Source organism: Phragmites australis, chromosome 21, assembly GCF_958298935.1.
Source record: "Phragmites australis chromosome 21, lpPhrAust1.1, whole genome shotgun sequence".
Lineage (NCBI taxonomy): Eukaryota > Viridiplantae > Streptophyta > Magnoliopsida > Poales > Poaceae > Phragmites > Phragmites australis.
The window spans coordinates 13,623,539-13,648,786 of NC_084941.1; the positions used below are offsets into that span (position 1 = coordinate 13,623,539).

The 25,248-nt window shown below is 43.1% G+C and overlaps 2 protein-coding genes across 5 annotated transcripts; one reads left to right on the plus strand and one right to left on the minus strand.

The window, feature by feature from the left end:
- The first annotated feature begins 3,354 nt into the window (after positions 1 to 3,354).
- LOC133903909 (protein GRAVITROPIC IN THE LIGHT 1-like) lies at positions 3,355 to 21,195 on the plus strand. Of its 4 annotated transcripts, XM_062345392.1 has the most exons (3): positions 3,355 to 3,929; positions 9,192 to 9,303; positions 19,641 to 21,195. In XM_062345392.1, exon 3 carries the CDS (start codon positions 19,702 to 19,704, stop codon positions 20,968 to 20,970), a length of 1,269 nt encoding a protein of 422 aa, XP_062201376.1. In that variant the 5' UTR covers positions 3,355 to 3,929; positions 9,192 to 9,303; positions 19,641 to 19,701; the 3' UTR covers positions 20,971 to 21,195. The 4 variants fall into 4 exon arrangements, with proteins under 4 accessions (XP_062201376.1, XP_062201378.1, XP_062201377.1 ...); XM_062345394.1 differs by lacking the exons at positions 3,355 to 3,929; positions 9,192 to 9,303 and adding an exon at positions 10,742 to 10,895; XM_062345393.1 differs by lacking the exons at positions 3,355 to 3,929; positions 9,192 to 9,303 and adding an exon at positions 17,823 to 17,961.
- Positions 21,196 to 22,099: 904 nt separating this feature from the next.
- On the minus strand, positions 22,100 to 25,038 carry LOC133904104 (protein CutA 1, chloroplastic-like). Its single transcript, XM_062345591.1, has 6 exons — positions 24,823 to 25,038; positions 24,147 to 24,238; positions 23,814 to 23,876; positions 22,855 to 22,886; positions 22,615 to 22,709; positions 22,100 to 22,496 (listed from the first exon to the last, which is right to left on the minus strand). Exons 1-6 carry the CDS (start codon positions 24,999 to 25,001, stop codon positions 22,412 to 22,414), a joined length of 546 nt encoding a protein of 181 aa, XP_062201575.1. The 5' UTR covers positions 25,002 to 25,038; the 3' UTR covers positions 22,100 to 22,411.
- Between the last annotated feature and the right edge of the window lie 210 nt (positions 25,039 to 25,248).

Below are 25,248 nucleotides of genomic sequence, written 5' to 3' on the forward strand. Positions count from 1 at the left end.
CTTACGAGATGCTCTCAATGGAGACCTTGATTCCTCGGTAACCCATGTTACTGGTAGCAAGGACGTATGGTGAGATATGATGGCCTAACCTCCCAATGCGATCTATTGGGAGACCACCTTGACCAGCCTACTTAAAAGTCAACTGGCTATAGATTGCCTTCGTAGATAGGCTGATCTCCGGTCTAGCATAGATGTCGAGGCCGAAATCGCTAAGGTACCCAGAATCTAAATCTGCCATGTCGTGTAGCACAATATCTTCTAACGTTGACTAAGTTGCTCGTATCCCCACGGACAGTGCCAATTGTCGAGGATTTGATACTCGGTCGCAAATTATTTTGCGATATAGAAAATAGGGATACCTGCTTAGTCATAGAAGTATATCGCATAGAGAGACACATAGTTTATATAGGTTCAGGTCCCCGAGTTGGTTAATAGTCCTACCCCTAGGGTTATACAGGTTAAGTTTTTCCTTATTATTCTTAGATCACAAAGTACAATAATGAAATATGGAGTGTCTAATCCTAAAAAATAGGCGAATTTGGCTGTGTCTAGGGCTTAAGACCTAATTGACTAGGAGATTGTTTCTACCGTGGATCTTGTATGAGTGTTGGTATTCTACTCGACTAATCTCGAGGGGGTTTTGCAACTTTGAAGATCTGAAGGCGCGACTTACTGGTGCTTCGATTAGTTCGATCGTTTGGTTTCTTGATGCCTTGGACATGCCTCTCTCCCCGTCTTATATACTCGGGGGAACTCAAGGCGTAATCCTATTCGGATATTTCAAATGTAATCTGCTCAAATTGTGAAACTCCCAAATATCTAGAATTTTCTACCGAATAAGAGATAATTTTCTAGTTCATAACCATTAGCTTCCTTATATTTTATCTCCATACCTTACTCTATAGCAACTACGATCAGCCATATATCAAGATATAGACAATTCTTATATACCCTTTAGAGATATATGGAATATATGAAATAATTATATATACTCTGTCACTAACGGGTTTGGCTGCTACACGACAGCAGTAGCGAGATCCAGTCGATGCCAAGCTCCGTGACGGCAGCAAGTAGCAGCGCCCGTAGCCGCTACTTATCGAGCTTTGCATATGTGCAGCAACACTGGTGGAAGCTGCCTTCCACCCAGCAGCGGATCTAGAGGACTAGGCCTCTACCTCTGAAAAGACTTGAGAGTTCTAAGCCCCTTATAATTTTTAGACATAAAAGTGAGAAAAAAAAAAAGAAAAAAAAAGTTAAGCGCCCTAAAATTTGGCTCTCATCGGCCACTGCTTCCACGACGCGCGGCGCTCAGATTGGAGCCGCATGCAAGGGCACCGTGGGCTCGATTGCCACCGTGTCGAACACGTCTAAGGCAAGGAACAAACGTGCAGTAATGCAGCATGCATAGCAGCCGTCTCCAACACAGTTAGAACCTTGTCGGTCTCCTGATTCCATTTTGCTACTCTAACGAGCTCCCCAAGACCCCAACCCCTCTTCGGCTACCGCTAGGAGCTTGGCTGGCAGGACCATGGCTTCTGTAGTTCTGCTGTTCTGCAGCCCGGGCAGGATATATGAAAGGAAGAAGAATGGTTCTGCCCCTCTCTATTCCACTGACCCATGGACCCCATGAGCCACGCACTCTGGCCGGGCGTTGGCGGTGGTCCTGGTGCGTGGAGGCCGAGCACAGGAGCTAGGTCAGCGATGAAAAGAGCCACAGGTTGAAGAGGAGGGTAGTTTGGCCATTTTAAAATAGGGACAGTAAAAGCAAACGGAACTGTCGTGGATGATGTAAAGGGGTAAGGTTTTGTAACCGGATCTAGGCGTCGCGCTCCTAGATTTGGCTCTCGTCTCCGCACCGCTAGCCCCATTTGCCCTAGATCGAGAATTGATCCATCGGGGGAGGGGTAGAGGGGGGTAGGGGTTTCTACGTGATGTGTGTTTGTATTTAGCGACGGAGCTCTATGAAGACTTCTGTCAAGAAGGTAATATGAGTAGCAGAAGGTCATGGAAAGGGCAAAAGAAGATGTGTGGCAAGATGGCGTCTCACCGGAGAACTCCGAGGGTGGCATGAGAGCAGAGAGCATATGGTGGCCTAGGAAGTGGAGCATGCGACATGGTGGCACTCTTTTGCGTCGGCGACGAAGTGGTCAAACAACAGTGTTGATCCACCACTGCGGGTCCATACACGGATGGTGCTTGAGGCGTGGACATGGGGCTAGGGTATGCGGTAGTAGCGAGGATGGAGGGGAGGATGCACATGCTGGGGCAATTGATATGGCGGACGGTTGGTTGGTTGCAGGATCGTGGCCCACCTGTTGTCCCTCCATATAGATTCGCGGATGGCGGAACTATAATGCCCTGAGTTTTAGCATATAAAATGATAGCAAAATTTACTCCAAATTAAAACTTTTTTTAATTATTAAACCAATATAAAATCAAGTAAACATATATTTGAATATGTATATACTTGTATGTGTGTATTCAAATATATAATTTGGCTAAGTATTCCAAATATCACTGAATTAGTTTCTGAATTAATCCCTGCAATAAATTGAGCATATGCATTTTTGGTTTGTTTTCTTTCGTGGTTCTTTGTGTGGCGATTCGAAGTGATTACTTCTCAATTCGAATCTGTTCTAGTTCCTTTTGGCAATTTCTTAATCCAAACCAATCTGAGAAATCGATCTTCCAATCTAGCTAAAATCTATAATTCAATTATTCCATTAAATTATCCCCAAGTAACTTTGATCAACTCGAATTTGAATGTCTCTCAAATTTGAATCTCAATTTTTATTCTTTTCAGCTCAAATACAAATTGAATTCAATTCTCCTGAATTCAAACATCTCTCAAATCCCGAAGCTTCAAGTCTAAATCTTTTTCCTAATTCAAATACCCATATTTGAATTAATGCCAAATTCATTTCAATCCAACTTTCATATATTCTTTTTGAATCAACCACAAATCAAATCCAAATCCTAATTCAAATAAACCTATTTGAATTTAATCCCAAATATCTCAAGTCCAGATTTGATCAAATCATAGTCAATTTCGTATTCGAATGCAAATTCAAATGGTCCGACATGTATCTAGTTCTATCAAATTCAATTGCTTCGCAATTTCAATCCAATCCAATTCAATTGAATCATCATACAATCTAGTTCAAATTCGAATACCTTTATTCGAATTGTCACACATTCCAATTAGAACACCATGCAATCCAATTTGGTTTATCCGAAGCCATTTCAATTCAAATCATTCCTTTGAATCATTACATGTTTAGAGATTCAAATACATTGTTTGAATTCATCATCAAGATGTTCTCTCTCTTATCTCTCACAGTCACAGAGCAAAAATCCAACTGCTCCTCTCTCTCATCTCTCTCTGGTCATCTCTCTGCATCGCACCGACCAAACCAGCTGGCCACTCCTCGTCATGCCCTGCTCTCCTTCCTCTCTCGCTAGCCGCATTCACACCAGCCAACACCATCCCCCTCTCTAATCTTCCTCACCGAGCAAGAAAAAGCCAACCTTGCTTCCTCCTCTCTTCCTTCATCTGCAAGACTCCATCCTCCACACACATACAAGCATACACACAAGCACACATGGCACTAGCGCCTCACAAACAAGCAGTACCGGCCGCGCCGTTAGCAGCCGCGAGAGCCACGCCGCCGATGGCACGCGCGTCGCTAGCCTTCGATCGCCGCGTAGTTGGCCCGGGCGCCATCCTCCGCATCGCCAAGCCACTCAGCTGAGCTCCGCCATGGTGACAGGCCGCCGCTTGCAGCCTTGCCATCCCGCGCGCGCCGCCACCACCGTGCATGCCACCTCCATGTGTGTTGTCGCTGTGCTGCCATCCCCGTGGAGTCGTCGCCGCAACTCGGCCCGCGCCATCACGTAGCAACTCCGCACCATCACCGTTTGTCCTCACGGTGAGCACCTCCTCCCCTTTCTTCCCTCCTGCCTCTGCTCGGCCGCCGTCCCGCATAGCCATCGTGCGTGCCGCACCCCTGGCCATGCCACCCCTCACCCTCCCTTCCACCATTGTGGGCTCCTGCACCACGCATCAACCGCACCGGCCAAGACCATGTTGCGTCGTGCTGTGCGCTTGCGCTGCCACACACATGTGTCACACCACCGGCAAGCTCCGCGGCACCGCTCGGCCACGCACAACCGTCCCAGCCCTTCCTTCGCGCCATCGCCACGCCATCCCACCGATGCTGAGCTCTGTCGTGGCCATCATCGCCTCTCCATAGGTGCGTGCAAAGACGCCCCTACCGGTGAGCCTCCTCTCCTCAAGCTCTCTCCGCCAGTCGCCCCTCTGTCGGCTGCCTCATTTTTCCCTAGCCGGCCACCACCACTTCTCCGGCTGACCTCACCGCTGAGAGCCTCTGTCCTTCTCCGGTGAACCCTCAGCTCCCGGCGCCGCCTCCCTCTCTGCTGGCTTCCCCAGCCACCGCGCTCGGCTGAAGAGACCGCCGCCGCTGGTCGTCTCTCCCTCTGGCCATCTCCTCCCGCTGTCTGGCCTCTCGCTCCACTGGTCATCACCCCCAGTCGGCCATCTCCTTCTCCCCGGCCATCCCTCCCTCAGCTCCTTCCCTCTCTCTCTCTCTCTATCCAAAAGACTCAGCCGGTCTTATCCTCTAGTTACCCCTCTCTCACACCGACCATCCCTTGAGCCCCATTCGGTCCATCGGCCCATGAGCCATGTCCTCCACACAGTGTTCCTCCGGTCCACGAAACCGGTGCACCGTAGACTCCCCCACAAACTCCTTTGGTTCACAAACTCGTGGACCGATTAAGCAAAATAGTAGCCTTTTCCAATTTTTAGAAATTCCTTTCTGGCAAATCTTCCGTCGTCAATAATTCCACCGTTTTAACTTTGATTTTGGCGATTCTCTCGCCGATATTCCTCTACAATTATAATCTAACTCTCCGCCAAATCTTGTAATTTTTAGAGTTCATTTAATTTTCTCGTACGGTATTTATTTTTGTGTCACGGCATTTAAACAGAGATAGCTTCGTCTTTTATTAATTAAATTTGAGTTAGATAATTTAATAACCATGTTTAGGTTATAACCGTAGATTAGTTGCTTATGTTAATCTAACTTAACTATAAGTTGAATCCCTATGTTAATTAAAAAATAGTTTTTAGAATAAACTAAAGAGTTTGCTTTTAATAAATGTTTATAAATAGATTGTCATTTCATGCTATAGGTTGTAAATTAATCTTAGCTTAATTAAGGTAATAAATTAACCAGTGTAGCGGCTAGATAAATAAATACATGTTATTAGAATATAATAGAATAACTAACTTTGGTAATTAACTATTAATTACCTTTTTAATAATTAATTAATTAGATGAATGCAATGTTTACCCTAAGTTAATTAATTACATGTATGTTTTTACCATAGCTATAGTTTATAGCTTAATTAGAGTGGCGATTAAGTAACGCTAGGTAATTAAGATTAATTACTAGATAGCTAGGGATTAGTGCTATTGATTAGAATATTAGTATAACACTTAAGAACATATATTGTTTAAACACCTATGATTATACTTATGTATATATGTATACATGCTCACATACATATAGACACAAGTATCATACATATGTTTAAGTCTGTACACGTGCACTCACCTACACGTAGAAACCCTAACTGTCGTCTTCCGGCAGTTAAGCTTATAAACGCTCACCTAGTCCTTAATAACTTGTTAGGCTTTTCTCTAAAGTAATAAAAGAACTAGGTTAACAACTTGACCTAGCTTCACAAGATAACCTCGTGTAACACCCTAATTTTTCTCTAATTCCAAATTTTGTTCTTAATGGTTATTAAGGTTCAAATGAATTTAATTATTTTATTCTTAAAGAGAGAAAACCCTATTTTATAGGAAAGAAAAGGAAAATGACATAGGATATAAGTGAATATTGTGCATTCATGCTGAATTAGGCAAATAGTATTTTATTTGAATTCTTGATGAACTTATTTGAAGAGGTTTTGTCTGGATTTTTGAATTTGGAATTGGATTTGAATTCATAGGAAAAATAAAGAATAAAACTTCTTTCGGGCTGCCTTTCTCCTTTTCGGCCCAACTCCTCGGCCTCGGCCCAGCCGCCCCGGCTTTCCCCTCCCACCTGGGCCTCAAGCCAGCCTCGGCCCAGTCGCGCGCGCGCCAGCCCACGCGCCAAGCCGCCCGCACCGAGTCGTCGACAGACGGGTCCCACTCGTCAGACCTTTCTTCCTCCTCAGTCGGATTCCGACGCAGAGACGGGAACGCGCCAGCCGCCGATTTCCGTTCGAATCCGAGGCCAAACCAAAACCGAAAGCTTTTGTAGAGATGCCAAATCAAACCCCTGGGATCCCCTCTATCTCTAACCTACCATATCCCTAAGGACTCCGCGTTTAAACGGGGAAACCGAGCTCGGATTTGGTCCTCCGCCGCTGTGTCCGAGTCAAACGCGTTGCGCCGTCGCCCTGGACACCCCGAGCCTCCTATATAAGTAGAGCCTCCCTCCCCGAACACATCTCAACCGGAATTCGCCAAAACCCGAGCCTTAGACACCGAGTTCAGAGGTCGCTGCGCCGCCCTCGCCGCCGCTTCTGCCGAGCTCGCCGCCACGCCGTTCCAGAGCAACACAGAGCATCCCGAGCCCACCATCGCGAGTGCCTGCCACCACAGAAGCTTGTCCCATCGTCGATTTGATCTCTACGCCACCGGAGAGCCTTCTCCGACGAGTTCCCGAAGCCGCCGCCGCCCCCTTCCGTCGCCGACCCCCTTCCCGTGCCGCGCAGCCTTCGGTAAGCCCCAAAACGAGATCGTCGTTCCCTCCTGATGCTTTTCCGCCGCTTATCGTCGTGATCCGAGGCCGGCGACGAGGTTTGCGCTTGTCTCCGGTGAGTCGCCGCCGTGCCCGAGCTCGGCTCCGTCGAGAACCTCTCCGCCGACCATCCCCTTTGAGCTCAACCGTTGGATCTAACCTCATCGGCCCAGATTAGATCTAATCGTACCCCTTCGGTCAACCAATCAGTAGCCGCCACGTGTGGTCACTTAACACAGTCAGCGGTCATGCCATGTCACCCATCCACCTCAGCCGCCACCTCAGCCTTTCTGCTGATGTGTCACCCTTATCACCATGCCACGTCAGCCTGAGCTACCCAGTCAGTAATTCAAACCTTTTTCTGTATAAAAATAAATCTGTTAATTCCTTTAATTGGTAAATTTGCATTTTAGCCCCTGAACTTTTCTGAAATAACAAAAAGAGCCCTGTCTTTTTACAGTTAGGTCCTTATACTTTTTCATATTTACATTTTGGTCCCTCTATTTTTACAAAAAGGTCCCTGGACTTTATGATAATTCAATTTAAGTCCTTTTTCTTTTTCCAGATTTAACTCTAGACTTGTCTTAGCCCTAACTTTTCCATCGTAACTCCGATTTAAGCGATTCTTGTGTCGATGGATTCGTTTTTCAGTGCTCTTTCTTGTTAGCAAGTTTTTATCTCGTTGTTCTTTTGTTTTATGCTTTGTTCTTAGTGTATCTTGTTTGCTTGTTTGCCGGTAATTGTGCGATTAGCCGACGACGTCCCGGATCAATTTGAAGAACATCAAGACCAGGAGCAAGAATACACTGAGCAGCAGCAAGGAGAAGGCAAGTGTCCTTGATCATATTGAACCTATGTTTTTAAATGTTTTGTTTTACAAAACTGCATGCAATGTCTGTGATTATGATGGGTAATCACCTATGTTAGGGTTTTCCCTAGATATTCTCTTATCATCCCTTGGAACCTAGATGGTTTATGGTTAGGAGTCTTTTATGAGTAAATTGCTTAGCCATGCTTTTGGGATACTAGGAAGTGTCATAATTTTGACTAATGAACATATACAGTAATGATGATTAATATGATAATGTTTTAGCAACATGGAACCTTAGGCCTTGAGCAAAGTGATTTTGATGGTTGTCATGGTTATGACGTTGGTTTAGTGTTTGCTCAAGTAACCTAAGTAAGGACCGGTTCGTGGAGCGACAACCCAAGAAGTAACGTACCAACCACGAGGCTGATATGGGTAAAGTGTGACATACTGATTAGAGTCTGTCCAGTGTGCGTTGGGTCAGCACAAAAGGGGGCTTCTGGGTAGGAGCTGTTGCTTGCGTAAAGCCTGGCGGTGAAACCTAGTGGGCAGACATGCACTGGATTAGTCTCTGGTTAGTGGAAAGTGTCATACAATGATTCTTGGCGACACACCACTGGCGTGTGTTAAGTGTCTTGCAAACACGGCAACATGGAATTCACTGACTCGTGGGTAAAGTTGGACAACCTCTGCAGAGTGTAAAACTGTTATAACAACCGTGCTCACGGATATGAGAGACTTGGATCCTCACATGATTAGATGGTGGTTGGGTATTGACTCTGGTACAGGGAGTACTAGATGTTGTGGTCTTGGTCTTAGTGCGGGGAGCACAAGACGGATGTGATATGCAGGGTGGGGAGCCTTGTATGCTAGTTGATGGATTGTCGGGTTACATTCGTTTAATATATGTCTAATGCTTTTGAGTCCAAATGTGTTATTTTTCATTACTCGCATTTACGCAAATAATACCTTGTGTTAGCCTATTCTTGATATAAGCCTGCATGTCATTATTTTCTCACACTTGCTGAGTACATTATGTGCTCACCCTTGCTTTCTCCTACCAAAAACATATGCTGCTCAGTGGAAGACTTTGAGGATTTCCAAGACGACGACCTGGTGTTCTAAGGAGCGTATCTTCCAGTCGATGCCTGTGGAGTCTTGGTCGCCAATGCTTTCTTTCCGCTGCCGTCGTTTAGATGATGTCGTTTAGGTTAAATTTTGAGTTTTGTTTAGGTAAAGTCTTTTATTGTAAGAGGTGAACGTTTAAATAAATAAAGTATTGCTTTTGTTACTTCACCTATGATGTCCTTATGTGTGTTAAACTTCCTGGGCACACATAAGCCGCACTTGGTTTTGGCCGTTAAAACCGGGTGTGACACCTCGCTAGTCTCGTGTATCAGTTTCGCTTAGAGTTTCGCTTAGCTAAGTGTTACCGATCGTCTTCTCGTTAGGGTTAGCTTCCATCGTTTTTCTCGGTCGTTCTTCTTCGCTTTGGTGTTTCTTTGGTTTTATTCTGGTATTCATTTTCTTAGTCACTGTGCACTTTTCGTCGTTATTCTGCGTAGGCTCAAAGTCAAGGATCTAAGCAAGAACACAAAGAAGGAATTGAAGGCGAGGCCCGATGATGACCCGGGAAACTTGAACGATAAGACCAATTGTGAATTAAAATTCGTCAAGGCAAGTCCTATTTTCTTGATCATATTGAACCTATGGTTTTCAAATAATATTCATGATCAGCTAAAATTGGACTTATTATCGCATGTGTTATGTATTGTGCCTTTTACAAACTACTTGCAATAGTTAATCCTATCAAACACATGCCATGTCTTGAATATTATCATCCAGAATACATATCACCCTAGGATTACCTGTCTTTATCTATATTAACGTCGGACAACGCCCAGATATCTAGCATGCTTAGGATTGAAACATCTCCTCGGATATGTCACTTTTAAAACACCTCTCCTCTGAGATAAGATTTATTGTTATCAATGATAGCTCATATACTATGAATCCTTGATGGTTGTGAATTCCGTGATGGTTGTGAAACCCTTGATGTCGTGTGGGATATGGTGGGTAATGTGTAAAAATAGGTGAAAACTGTTTGGCGGGGGCAAATAGAGTAGTACTCTGGATGAGGATACTTCTAGAGGCTTGAGTCACCTCTGTGGTGCTCAGTGCCAGAAGATATCTACCCTGACCGCTTAAGGATCGAGTCTTGTCATCATGCTTAGCCACCCCCATGCAACCATACGTCATGTATGGGTAGGACTTGACTTTTCCTTCACCAGACTGAGTGAATCATACCAGGAGGCTGAGAGCAGTGAGCAGCCAAGAGTCTATTTTTCTCGTTGTTTAGAGGTTTCAGGAGCTGGCCTAGGCTTAAAAGGGAAGCTGGTCTTCGGAACATGTAGCTCTAGTACTTGGCGTGTCTCGTGGAAAAGCACGGCAGGATAAGTGTTTGAAGGGTCTCGGTATGATTCGCTCCTCCGCTGGCTACGGCTGGAGGTTGAGCATATCATGTGGGTAAAACTGTACAACCTCTACAGAGTGTAAATCTATTTGAATAGCCGAGTCCATAGTCATGGACATGCGAAGGTATGGTAACGCTTGAATAGACTCAGGGTGTGTGTGTCTTGATGAGTGAGTGTGTGGACTAGATGTCCATGTGATGAGGTTCCTGACTCAATCCGTCAGAAGTTGTGTGGTACTAGAGGTACACAGATGTGATAATAGAGACTGCAAAGTGATGTGTAGCCCCTCCAAGGACCGAAAACCCCTAGATATAACTTGTTACCCTGTTTCTGGTTTTAAAAATGTTTTGACAGCTTTGTTACCAGGTTACCTTCTCATACATAGGGGCTTGAGGTGACACTCAGTACCAACGGAAGATGCCTGCATTTGTTACTTTTAATTTTTTTTTCAAAAGCTTTGTTATATTTATTTCAAAAGGTTAACAATGGATAATATAACTAGATACTTGCATAAAACCTGTTTTACGCTAAAAACTATGCCGTAAACTTTATCCTTGAAATATCTATTATGCATCTATCAACTCCTTGAAGTAGTATAGGACCTATTGAGTGCCTTTCATACCCAATATTGTTGCTTTCAGATTGTTGAGATGGATATCAAACTCAACCCAGATGAAGTTAAAGAGAAGAGGCATTGGGTTGCGCCATCGTTTCGCTCCACTGTGCTGTAGGCTCTTCTGCCTGGCTAGTCTATCATGGACCTTTGTCCATCAGACCATCTTCTGAGCCGTTTCGGTAATTATTTTACTTGTTTTATTCGAGGTATATATTTGATATCATTATGTTGGATTTTGTACGTATCAGCTACTTGATCTAGGGACTGATGCATGAGGCACAGGAAACTTGAGGTCGAGGTCCTGACAGGAACGCTGAACGATCAGCAAACCTAGAACGCGGAGCAGAGGGGGAGTGAAAGAAAATTGACGTGGGATATATGAGTCGCCTGATGGTGCAATGACGTGGCATTGAGGATGAGCGTGGGATTCATGGGATTTAGAAGGGCGCAGGACTTATGAGATTTAGGGTGAGCGCATGACTCATTAGAGATTTTTTGAATAGTAGAGATAGGATATACTTAAATTACGAAATTAAGATGTACACACGTGTAGAATCTAGTTTTGGAATGGATGTGTTCATCTCATGATGACCGGGATATCATAAAAAAACCGAACACAGCTTTTAAACAAATCATGACACGATAACCGACGCATTAACATCATCCAAAACCCTATACAACTTCTGAACACAGATTTTTTTAATATTATATTTTTACAGATATTACAGAAATAATATCAAAAATGAGGAAATTCCAAAAATAATACCTGTTCGCCCAACGGTTTGGCGAAAACAAGTTTTCGCCATACCGTACGGTGAAAACATTATTTTCGCCATACCGTACGGCAAAAATAGGTGACGTGGCACCGGCAGCAGGTTAGGGGTGCACAGCTGAGATATCGAGGTAATTTTCACCAAACCGTATGGCGAAAAATAAATTTCGCCAAACCGTTGAACGAAAAATCCTGCAACATGGATTGTACCTCCTGTGTGGGCCCGTGAACCCTGTCTCCTGCGTTGGAATGGCACAAAAATTTTCTTCTGTGCACAAAATTTTTCTTCTGTGGACAAAATATTGTATCACTTTTTTATTTTGTGATTGAACTTATTTCTAAAACGGGATAGAAAAATGTAAAATAAATCGTCGAATCGCTTATCCGACAATAGGAGGTAGCTAATAGATATTACATGGTAGGCTACAAGTATAACCCGGTAAAGAGGTTACATAAGGTGATGAACATTACATGTGTTATGGGATTTTTGTCGTGACACGAATAGACCCTAAACATAAATAGGTGCTGACAACAAACATTGGCATATACGGTACGCCTAAAAAGTAACCTAACAGCGTGCCGCTGCTATATCAAACATGCCTTAGAGAATGGAAATAGGCTGATATACAATAGATGCTCTCTACTGAGTGCACGTAGGATATTTGACCTTTCTTTGGGCATCGGGCCCCACCGTCTTAGTGCGACAGACCCTCTCTCGCTTTCTTTCCCTCTCTGCTTCGCTTGCTTGAGCCGCGCGGTGTTCCTAATGCACTCCTCCTCCTGCTGCTTCATTCGTAGTTCCTCCTGATGTCGCTCGTACTCTCGGCGTTGGTAACCTTCTCGCGTCCACCGCATCTCCATGTCCACCCACAGCTTCTGGTCCTTATTTTGCTCCATATCGAGCCATTGCCTGAAGTCGCAGATAGGTGGAGGAGACTAGACAAAAGAAACAAGAGGAGATATTAGTAAGAGAGTGCATGAAATCATATGGAAAGACCCACATGAGTGATCTATATCGCTATACCGGTGGGTATTCATATGGTCCATGTCGAGGCTCGCCATACTCGTAGTTGGCACACATGAAGAAGCATAGGCCATAGGTGTAGGATATATCATGTGACTCGCAAAGCCTACAAGGGTCACCACAGAAGTACATCAGTGGTTTGACCCTCTGGTGGATGAAAATCCTCAATGTTTCTTTGGCGAGCTTGGTGGAGTTGATGAAGATATTTCGGTTGAGGGAGCTGAGGAAGGAGTGATCTATTCATGAATGATGATGGGTTTATTTATAATGGATGGGGGCTGGTGCATGGAATGAGTGCACGGGCTTAGCTGTGGGGTGGAGCATAGGATGCCCTGTGAAAGATGGAAAAGTTGTGGTATTGATGCGTGGCAGAGATTCCCTTTGGTAGCACTTGCTTGGTGTGGTCATTTCATTCTGCAAAAGTTAAAATCCACCATATGCAAAGGTAAAATCCACCATACTAACATAGTATAATACGATAGAAGAATAAGGTAGTAGCATCACAAGATAGTAGCATGAGAGTAACTAAACAACTTCGTAAACTAGCAGTCTGAATTAATGAAATGGAAAGCTGAATAAATGGCAATTATTAATCATAGAAGCAACAAAGACTACTTCTGACCCCTACCCCAACCCCTTCTTTGTGCCCTGCCTCTAGCACGCTTGCGCCTACATGCTGACGCTGGAACGTTGATCTCCTCCTCCTCCCGAGGATGCTCGTAGGTGGAAGGTGTGTACCAATCTGGCGCATGGCACTCACGTCTGGGCAATTGGGGATCATAGATGCCTTTTGCCTCCTGCTACGTAGTCTAAGTGGTCAGTGGTGCACCGTACAACTGTGATGAGCCCAACACTTCCGAGGAACCTACATAGTCAAAGAATGGGTTCCCGCTAGACTGCGGTGTACCCCTAAAAACCTGTGTGGTTGTATCGATGCGGATCAAACCTGCATTTATATCGTGCATAAACAACTGAGCATTAGCGGAGAATGCATAATAAATCAAACATTATGGAAAAAAGAGCCATGACATACCTGGCATGGGAATACAAACAGGTGTGACAAAACCAGATCCTCCTACATGCACAGGATGCGGAGGCTGAGGAGTATTGTAGCTATGCCCGGTCCAACCAGGGCTTCATGTGAACCGGGGGCCAGCCCATCCAGAGCCTCCTGCGAAGTGGGGGTCGGCCCATCCAGATCCTCCTGTGAACTAGGGGCGGCTCATCTAGAGCCTCCTGGGAACTGCGGGGTAGCCCATCAAGAGCCTCCTGCCTGCACAATTAGTCAAATCAACACCATATAGACTATTATGCATTTAACCATTTGCATAGAAAATTATAAGATTTCTAGCGTTTGACATAAAAAATTACATACAGAATATTTAATTTTTAATGAAATAAAATATTCTCAGACTAAATAAAAAATTCTTATAGTAATAAAATTACCTAATCCGGGGGCGGAGGCTGAGGACTAGCATATTGCTGGTGGACAAAGGAGGAGGAAGGTCGTGGGGGCCGTTGTGTGGGAGACGCGGCCGAAGGGTCGCGTACAACAACGTCTGGTTGCTGGCATGATGTACACTCCACAATACGTCGAGCCTTCATGGAAAAGCGGGAGAACGCTTCAATGATATCGTTCATCACCATACCACATGTGCAGTCTCGTAGCTGAATTCATCGCCTCCAGTGAATCTCTCTCGCGACATCGGACTGCGGTACACGACTAATCATTAGCAATAGTAGTAATGTGAATGTTGAAAGCTGTAAGGATTTGAAGATTTCACGTACCGCAACGTGTAGCGCAACTCCCACATGTCGTGGGTACAAGGCAGCAGTGCTAGTAGAGGAACGACGTAGGGGTCCACGACATGAAGGAGAAGTGTACGAGTCCATGTACTATATCATAGCAGGTACTGTTGGTAACTGTAGTCGTCATAAGGGGCACCAAACTCGATCGCGTCCGCAAGAGCATCGCCACACTGCAGCAAATCAACACCTGATGGACCATTACATATTTGACTATTTCCATAAAATACTCTGAGATTTATAGAGTTTGACATAACTATCACCTAAAAATATATCAATTGGAAATAAAAATAAATTACATTCATACATTACGACTACCTTAAAATTGACTAACGCGATGGCCATACCGACCCACCATTTCTTTTCCTACAATAAAAAGTACTATAATCTTCATTACTAAAATCTAATCCATAATCTTAAATCTACATCGAAGATATCATTATTACATAAACATATAACTAGCACCAACAAATTTAATATAATTAATTCGCAACAGCTTATTTATTAATACCATTTGATATTAGGAGTCTTGTGAATTTTTAAAAACATAATGTTCATTGAATTTTAAAATTTTAACATAAATACTTCAGTGTTGTATTACTTTTTGGATCCTCTCTTTGTTTTATTATTTTCTGTTGCAAACCACTAGTTCTAAGTTAAAAATAATTCAATAAATACCATACTTTAGTGTAACTCATAATAATACAATCATATAATATAGTCTTACATACATCATCTTAATTAGAGTATTGATATTTAATTTTTGCATACACATATATTTTATTTTCTAAACCTAATACTAAAATAATGTACACCTAAAATAAATATTTACAAAAATTTTCTGCTCCCTAATTCAATCTAAATACACATAAATCAATAGACATATATTAAAAACACAATTATAAAGAAAAAACTTTATCTCAACATTCTTCTTCCTCCTTCCCTTCTCCTTCCTCCTCCTCCTTCTCCTTCTCCTACATCCTCCCTTCTTCCTCCTCCCTTCCTCTTCCCTTCTTCCTCTTTTCTCTTATCTCTTCTCCTCTCTGCTGGCGTGCACCAATGCAAATGAAACAGCGTAGCGTGTGAGTGTAGGGGCGGGGTGATATAGGGGGGCCGGAATTTTCGTCGTCCCGTTCGGCGAAAATAAAGTTTTCACCGTACGTTTGGCGATGACTAATTTTCGCCAAACCGTATGACGAAAATTACCTCGAAACTGCAGCCGTGCACCCCATGCCTTTCGTCGGCGCCACATCACCTATTTTCGCTATATGATTTGACGAAAATAATATTTTCACCATACGGTAGGACGAAAATATGTTTTCGCCAACCCGTTGGGTGAATAAGTATTATTTTTGGAGTTTCCTTATTTTTGATATTATTTCTATAATATCTGTAAAAAAGGTAATATTAAAAAATTCTCCGAACAGGCTCACATTGCAGCCTTCTCTACAAGTCTGACTACGTGCCGCTTCTGCAGTTCTTACAGAGCCCAATCAAATCAGCAAATATATTTTTTAAAAATAATGTTTCAAATAATCCCAAGAAAAACATAACATTTACAATTTCTTCTAAATCTAGCGAGCCGGTGCAACACATGACAAAATAAGCCATTGTTTCGTTACCTGCAATGATCGCATTGTCCAATTCCTGTAGCAGGTCGCTGATGGATGCGACGAAGGCGGCATTGGAGGTTCTCTGTCGCAAGAGAATGTAAAAGAGAAGGGGAAAAAGAAACTTCACAATCCAATCAATGAAACTTTCGCTGCTAAGATTATTACAGAGATCAAACATTGCCAATGAATCCGGCTCTGACTTTTAGCCGTCGTCATCCTCTCGATAGGATAGGTTCGGCGAGAGCCCATCGAGAAGACGTTGTCAAGCTTAGCGACGTGGCAGGAGATTTAGAGGGGCGTTGCACCGTACCGATGAATAGTATCACGATCAGATAAACAATATCTCCGATCAGATAAATAGTGCTTCGATCAGTGAACAATATTTCCGATCAGTGAATAGTACCTATGTGATCACGATAAGTGGTCGCAATCAATAGATCAGATAATCAACGACCACAATTTGTTCCTGCGGTTGGTCTTCGGGTAGATGGAAGAGTTGGTCGAATCCAAAAAGGCCAAACTACATTAAAGCGTATTCGGGTAGATATATGGGAGTTTTACGTGGTCAAATAGGAAATATCTGTTAGTTATAGAAAGTTTAGAGATCAGATAGATATAGTCGGATCATATTTGTAAGTCTTGTTCAGTTTGAATTAGGAGTCATGATCACTTATAGCTAAGACATCCTGTCCTTTATATATGAGAGGATCATGGCCAATTGAAGATATCAATCAATCGATCAAACACATTTTATATTATCTTTCATCTTTTACCTATATTCTATAGTCCTCTTCTCTTTTCTCATATATATTCCTTCATGTTCTTGATCTCGACAACTAAGGATAAGCCACCGGTCATTCACACTCTGACTGGGTCCCTCTTGAGTGTGGATGACGACAAAACTCCGATGATGCAGCGCCATGACCAGGGTGCTCTGGGTGCCGCTCATCAGATATTACACACGAGTTGCTCAGTGTTTAGCGTGACAACTTTTCATGTTAACAATGGGTAAGGTTTTGCAACTCGATGGCATACACGGGATAAGTGATTTTTCAATGACATATATAGAATAAAAGAAAATTATAATAGTAAATAAAAAATGTTCTAAACAATAACAATTATGTAACTGGGTAGAAGACTAAAACCTCGATTAAATGGTCTAAACAATAGCAATTATGTAACTAGGTAGAAGACTAAAACCTCGGTGGGTAAAATTGTATGATCGAACAAGCCCACATATATTTGAAAAGGTAATATGGCTCATTCCATATAACCGTAGGAAGAGTGAGCGAGAGATATTGAATAGGAGTGGGCAACCGAGACGATTGGTGTTAAAGATGTCTAAATAAACCGTGCAACATGGGCCGGCTCGAGACACAATACTCTTGGCACGGTACAGGCACGGCACGGTACGATGGCTAATAGGCTGGGCCGGCACGACACGACGATTTGAGCTGTGCCTGGGCTGGAGCCGCGGCATAACGAGCCGGTACGGCATAGCCAGTTTAACTGTTCATATTTTTGTAGTATTTTATATAATTTATTTAGATCTAATATCATGTATGATATATGATGTAATAGTAGTGTGTTTGACTCCCAAGTATAATGTCGGGTTTTCGATTCCGAATGAAAGCAAGTTTTTGTGATTTTTTTTAATTTTTCGCGGACTAACAGGCAAAAAAATCATCAGACCTACTATGCCACGAGCCGACATGACACGATCCGATCTTAAATGGGTCGTGTCTGAGCTAGAATCATGGCACGTAGGTCGACACGACACGATCGATATAGCTAATAGACCTAAATGAATCATACCTAAACAGATTGTGCCTCAATAAACCCGTACTGTACCGGACCGGACCGTCCATATAACCATCTCTGGTTAGTGCAGAGTTTGAACACCTGAGGACCACTGCGGCACAGAGGTCGAGAACCAGGCAAGGTGAGGCGAGGCCCGTGAGCACCAGTGGGGATGGCCGATGGCGTCACAACCAGCGCCGTCCCAGCACAGCAAGCGACGCCCTCCATCGGTGAGCAGTATCGTCCGTTAAGTTCTTTCCTAAATTACCTTATTATCCGATGGTTATGGCCTTATGGGCAAATAGATATAGATGAATCCGGAGAGAGTGTCGTCGTACCGTCCCAACAAAAAGCCATACTTTTGATGAGAGATTGAGATTTCTACCAACTTTTTTAGACCCAAATCACAGTAGCAGTTGATTGGTGTGTTGCTATGTTCTTGGCGAATGTTGCATGGACGCTAACAGCGCCCATTAAATAAACAATTTCGAAAGAATTCCAAAAATGCCCCTCCCACCGTCTGACGCGCATCCCCACCACTCAGTCCCCACTTCCACAGCCCCCGAGCTCATCAATCCTCGCCTCTTCCTTTCCCTTCCCCTCCGCCCGTCTCCATGCGTCCTTCCACCGGCGCGAAGTGCGGCGCGAACCTCAAAGCAGCTATTCTCCTGTAGCCTTCCACCTCGTCGTCCTCCTCTGCCCTGGAGTCGACTGGTGTGGAGTGGAGATCCGTCCGGTCTTCGATTGGCTCCTTCATTCGCTGGTAAGAAAGCCCTGGCTTTCACGGATAGATTTGTTCTAAGCGTAAGTTTGGTTCCGCAGGATCCTTTGTTTGCTTTTAGCGATCAAATCCAGATCTTTCTTGCTGGAGTGGATACCCCCATCCGTCCGACCAGTTTGCCGCCGATTTGTTTCCTCTGTACTGCCGGGTGCTAATTGCAGTTCATTTTCTAAGAATGTTGGGGTAATTGGTGCTACCCTATGATAGATCGAGATAGCAATAGTGTCACTTGAAATGGTCGCAACACGTTGTTTAGGAGTTCCCTCATCTTGTAAGTATTTCTTTGTTTGCTAAAGATGTTTGATGTAGGTGACCGGTAAACGGGGAAAAGGGTATAATTAAGAGCAATATATTTTTGTGTATTCTTCCTTCGATTGTTTAGATTAGACCTGCAGATGAGCCTTCTTTAGACTACAAGACTTTGGATGAAAGTAAGGTATGATTAGGCTTCACGTGGTTCTTGCTTTGGGAGCAATAAACACATTTCGCCTGTGATGTGTGACGCTGAAGCTTGTCATTATGGGTCAACTTAGGTCGACTAAAAGAAGCCTTGTTAATATGGGTCTGCTACCTGTATAGAGGGAAGGAAATGATAGGTGTAGTTGAGATTATAATTGATGCGTCGTGTTGGTTCATAGCATTGGTGTTCCCTGTGTGGACTGCTTGTTGTGTAGTGTTACATAGCTCCACAGACTAAATGGGATAAATGGGTCCTGGTGTAGGAATTAAAAAAGGTGAGTAACTTCAAAGAATAAGCTCTGAATGTGTAAATTGTTGTTTGCGCCATGCATCTTGGAGGCTCTGACCAACAATTGTGTTAGTGTTAGCTACCCCACTTGATATTTTTTATTTTCTTTTGCTCTTTGGGTTGGATGTGAACTGTGAAGATCTGCTGTTGAAATATGAAAAAATGTTTTGGAGAAATCAAAAGTGTGGCATGTTTACTTTGCTTGAATCACTTCTTTCATTGTTTTAGAATGTGAAGAACTGAAGTGCCTACTTATAAAGTAGCTTTTGATCCATTCATATGCTGGTCACGGTCAGGGAACATCTGTTTACAGCTATGTTCTATGAAATTTAATCACTAGATGGAAATGTGTGACCCTGAGTTCAAAAGTGGTTTTGCAGGTGGATGTCAATTGGTTGCACAGTTGAAGACAGCAAACTTCTTTGATCCTGAGGGGAAGTTATGATCCACCCAGGCTCTAAGGAGTCACAAAATTATGATAGCAATAACCAGAAAGTTCATCCTCAACCAATCGATGAAAATATGAATCAGAACGGAGACTCGATGGAAACTATGATCGGAAGGATATTCAACAACATATCCTCTTTAAAATCTGCATACATTCAGCTGCAGGAAGCTCATACCCCATATGATCCAGACAAGATCCAAGCCTCTGATAAGCTTGTCATAGAGGAGCTCACAAAGCTTTCAGAACTCAAGCATACTTACAGAGAGAAAAATCCTAAGCCTGTAGCTGCATCACCTCAAGATTCACGCTTGCTTTCTGAAATACAAGAGCAGCAGAACTTGTTAAAAACATATGAGGTCATGGTAAAGAAGTTCCAGTCCCAGATCCAGACTAGAGATACTGAGATTACCCATCTACAGCAGCAAATCGATGAGGCTAAGCTCCGAAAGTCAAAGCTGGAGAAGAAATTGAAACAAAGGGGCCTGCTGAACAAGGAATCAGACGAATCTGATGAAGAAGAGAACTACTTTTCCATTGAGTTGACGCCAAGCTTATTTACGTCTGCTGTTGATAGTTCGTACCAGTCTATACATGACTTTTCAAAGCCGTTGATCAACATGATGAAAGCTGCAGGCTGGGATCTTGATGCTGCTGCTAACGCAATCGAACCTGCTGTAGTTTACACAAGGAGGGTCCACAAGAAGTATGCGTTTGAATCCTATATTTGCCAAAGAATGCTCAGTGGGTTCCAAGAAGAGAGCTTTTCTGTCAAGGGTTCTAACATTAGTGTTTCCAATGAGGCTTTCTTCCATCAGTTCCTTGCAGTACGAGCGATGGATCCTTTGGATGTCCTGAGCCAAAACCCTGATTCAATTTTTGGGAAGTTCTGCAGAAGCAAATACCTGTTACTTGTGCACCCAAAAATGGAAGGTTCTTTCTTCGGTAACATGGACCAGAGAAACTATGTCATGAGCGGTGGCCATCCAAGGACACCTTTCTACCAGGCATTTCTAAAGTTAGCGAAGTCCATATGGTTGCTGCACAGGCTTGCATATTCCTTTGATGCAAAAGTCAAGGTTTTTCAAGTTAAAAAGGGAAGTGAATTCTCAGAAATTCACATGGAAAGTGTTGTCAAGAACATCATCTTAGATGAAGGTGCAGAGAGGCCTAAAGTTGGCCTGATGGTGATGCCTGGTTTCTTGGTCGGGACTAGTGTGATACAGTCTCGGGTGTATCTTTCAGATGTCAAGTGTGCTGACTGAAGATGCTGCAGTTGCACGAGGAGATTGAGGGTCGTTTGTACCTTGGGAGATCAACTTATTGCATCAGATAAGGTGGAGGATTATGTGTCTGTCTTGTATGTGATGCTTCCTGTTGTCTCTCCAGAATGCTATTCCTGTGAAATGTTGGTGTCAATGCCTTTGTGAAAAAACCTTTGATGGGATTGTCATTTTCAGGACTATAATATATTTATGTTATTTCAGTTAGATTTTCATGTGCTCTGTAATTCAGTCCAATGTTTGGTCTGTACATATTATCAGTGTGGTTTGATATTCTATGCGATGATTGTACAACCCCTTTCATCTTACACGTTTTTGCATAATCAGATGATTTTTATTGTAGCAGATGTGTGTACTGAAAGAGTTCTTGTGTTACCTAGTTGTACGGTTGTACCTAGGTCTTTTGAGGTTCCATAACAGAATTGTCGAGGCATTTTGGAACTAGTTAAGATCATCTTCCAAACACAGTTGCTTTCCACCAGGGGATGACGGTACCGACTAACAAATGCTCAGGGTAACTAACCAATCTGTTTTATGTTACATGGAATTCTTATCTCACTAAGTGCTCCTTGATAAACTGTTTGAGCAAAAATTCAAAATTGGTTGACGACGGTGTTCTGTTATATTAGTGCCTGACTGTTTTACTTCGTTTTCTTGCTTGTGGAAATTGGTTGGTTCCACCATATTCGAACCATGAAATGCGTCTTCATCCAAGAACATTTCTTATGCCTATGCTTATGGGCATCATTGGAGCGGAGAGACTGCTCCCTCTTCACCCGAGTTCGAGTCCTGGAAGCAATTCAAGTTCCCATCAACTTTGACGAATGCCAGAGCTCGTAACCAATTTTCTTTCTTAAAATTTAAAGAAGACACGTACACAATCAACCATGAATTTAGGCAAACCAATCGTCACCGTCCATTTTAGGGTGAAACTAGGCTATGAGAGACTTCAACAACGACAGGAAAAAATTTCAGGGCTTTTGCGTCGGACCTGGCCCCAGTGTCTGGCATGGAGTTGGCTGGAGGCTATGCCAGTGCTAACCAAAAGCTACTCCAATAATCCTTTCCCGAGTTTGGTGACAATTACAACAAAATCCTCCCTAGGATCCTATGACAGAAAAAGTAGTTTTATTCTGATGCAACTTTCCTTGAACAATGTGAGAATCAGACTGTTACGTAGAACCATTAAAAGGTCATGGAATGGTGCTGAAAGTTGAGTCCCACAAACACAAATGAGAAGATTTCATGTACAAAGCTCTCTCCCATAGTCGCCACTCAATTTATTCAACACAGGAGGCGATGAAGATTTGACAAATTCATCGAATCTTGCACATCTTACTACACAAGCGCAACCTCTGGAACTTATTACTCACTCTATTGCCAGGCACGTTGAGATCCATTGAAGAGCAAGCTACGGCAGACATCAGTTTTCTCTAGTGCTGTTCTTGAGCCACTCCAGGTACTTCAGGTTGCCTCCTTTTATGGGCAGTGCGATGACTTCAGGAACACTGCATTGAAAGATCAATCTGTAAAACTCGGTAGAAGGCAATGCAACATGTTTGTTTTTATAACCTCTTGGTTCATACTGACAAACAGCATGAGCATGAAATATAACATGGAACTTACTCATACTCATGATTGGCTTTCACATGTTCAGTCAAGGCATCTAGAAGAGATTCCCTTGTTTTGATGATTAGCAATTCTTCACCATCACTTTGCACCTGAGAATGGATCGATTGTTGATCACTAAATGTTTGTAGTTAGTTAGCAGGTAAAAAGTTCATCTAAATGTGTTCAGCAAAACTATTGAACTGAGCAAAAAGTTAAATATCAAATTAACCAGGCCAGTAAAAGAGATCAGTATACCTTTCCCTCCCACCAGTAAACGGATTCAATGCCTGCAAAGAGCATTTAGACAATTATATGTTAGAAGACTAGCAAAATAGCAAATAAAAAGAGATGATATTCTGTTGCCCACAAAAACTCAACCAAGTATTCATGACAGGAACTATATAGAAAAGAGTAGAAGACAAGATCAAGACATAGATTACCTGTAAATCCATTTATTAAAAAGTCAAATGCAAATCTCTCAGTATAGTAATCCCATTTTCATGTTAGTACAGAGCACAACTTGAGAAATTAGACAACTGTTGCACCCAAGTCTGCACAGACAAGCAAGCATGCATCTGACAACATGTGCATACAGCAGATATCATTTTGCCCGCATCCACTCTTGTGAAAGCACGCGAGCAAAAGCTATTGCCCACAGATAAGCGGTCCTAACAAATGTCAGATGCTCCAAAGAATCCACTGATAAACTTGACAACCAATCATGTTGGTCTTCAGGTACCTTAACACAGGTTTGTATTTTTTATTTCGACATAAGTTTAGTTTAGTTCACACTGGTTTCATCCGAGACCCATGTGACACGTATTGCGCAAATGCAGCTGAAACAGTTGTGTTTCACAGCACTTAACATGGCCAAATGTTGCTCGAGCAATCACAACACTGGCCGTGTTCTGTTTCTGATTACCTTTTAGAAATAAAAATTTCACATGGATATCCAGGTGAACATCTTCTGTCGTATCACTTGTTACTGACATACTCATGGACACACAGATGATAGTATTATACAGTTACTTGACTAAACCGACACTCAACTGATGAATTTATACTCAAGACATAGAGAAGTCAATCAGAGTGAAGATGATGTGCTTGCAGTACAACGAATGCTAAAAGATGGCTAATCAACAAAACTAGTCTACTTAGTTTTGATGCATCTATAACTGCAAAGAAAGAAACAAGAGATAGGATATAGTTCACACCAGGCACTATGTTCACACAAGCAGCAAGCTTCTCACTAATAATGCTTCCAGCTAGCTTCTTGCCTGCAGATAAAAGAAGACAATCATTTTTAAAAGATCAAACATATCAAAACAAAATCATAGACCCAGCCAAAATGAAGAGCACCAGAACAACACAATGGTGGCAATCTTTTTAAAAGATAGCAACTCAAAATACACAGTGCGACGTGGAAATGAGTTCCAGTTAATCATCTACTGGTGCAGGAAGACATGTGGCTGCTAGTTTGTAATTACATAAATGATAAAGGTAGCAGGTAACAGCAATATAAACGAGCTAGAATATAGGTCAAGTACCTGCCTCCCTATTTGGAACCGTCACATACACAACAATGGAAGGCACGGTGGTGGAAGTAGACTCCATTCGAACAGAGCTGAGGCTTCTGACCCTGCAAACTTTTCAAATTAGTGATTGATCACCGACTACTCTACATAAACAAATTATACTAATCACACACTTCCTTAGGAATAACAACAGTTAAAATTGGAAATGCCAAAATTGAACAGTTAAAATCCTGCAAAGCAAGATTGTACTTACTTTGTATCTCATTTCCCAAAAGTTATGCATGGTGACAGACAATTTTGCAGCCACTTTGGACAGACATTTCATTAAAATTACAGTGCAAGCATCAGATATATTTTCTTGTTATTTTTCCAATGTTCCTAACTTTAGACCAACCAAGCACCCTCGGACACAGATTCTAGGTAACAATTCAAGGAAGAAAGCATCTATAGTAGAAATAACCTACTGATTAATTCGTTCATAGTTAATTGAGAACTATGAGAAATCAAGAAAACTAAACGCATTCCGACAGTTCGAATCCTACAACCAAATCGCCCATTCCTATCACCAAACAACCAGCACATCCTTCTTGCCGATCCCTCCACAACTGGAGGCGCAGCCACCCGACCAAAGCACCAGCTACCAAGACACTCGAGTGGGTAGATATGGAGAGGAAGAGTGGACATTCACCGGAGGAAGGTCAGGCGGCGGTGAGAGAATGCACACCCCGCGACAGCGCCAAGGCTGAGGAAGAGCAGAGCTCCGGCGAGCGACGAGCGGCGGTGGACGAGGAGATGGGGCGGCCCTGCGGCGGCGGCGGCTGTTGGGGTGGAGAAGAGGGCACGAAGTGGGGTGGGGAGGAGTGGCATCTTCTCGAAGCTTCCTTTTCTGTCTTTCGTGGGCCCGCTCTGGCCTGATTTCAAGCTGGGCTTAGTGGATCACCTAGGCCGCAGTGGCTGAGTTTTTTTAAATAATATTATTTTATTGAAAATTGTAAAAATAATAGCTAAATTCCAAAAATTGTAAGAATAGGGACATGTCGATATACAGAATACCGACAAAGTACATATCAGTACTTTAAATGTTGACATCTTATGTGGCACTGGGCCCAGGGAC

Bases quoted from the DNA above. Each gene is read 5' to 3' on its own strand.
- LOC133904104 (XM_062345591.1), bottom strand. From the start codon at position 25,001: ATGCCACTCCTCCCCACCCCACTTCGTGCCCTCTTCTCCACCCCAACA. The intron at 23,877-24,146 runs GTACTTGACCTA...TTTTATCTGCAG, and splicing joins GGTTCCAAATAGGGAGGCAG to GCAAGAAGCTAGCTGGAAGC. The intron at 22,887-23,813 runs GTGTGAACTATA...TGCTCTTTGCAG, and splicing joins TTGTGTGAACATAGTGCCTG to GCATTGAATCCGTTTACTGG.
- LOC133903909 (XM_062345392.1), top strand. From the start codon at position 19,702: ATGATCCACCCAGGCTCTAAGGAGTCACAAAATTATGATAGCAATAAC.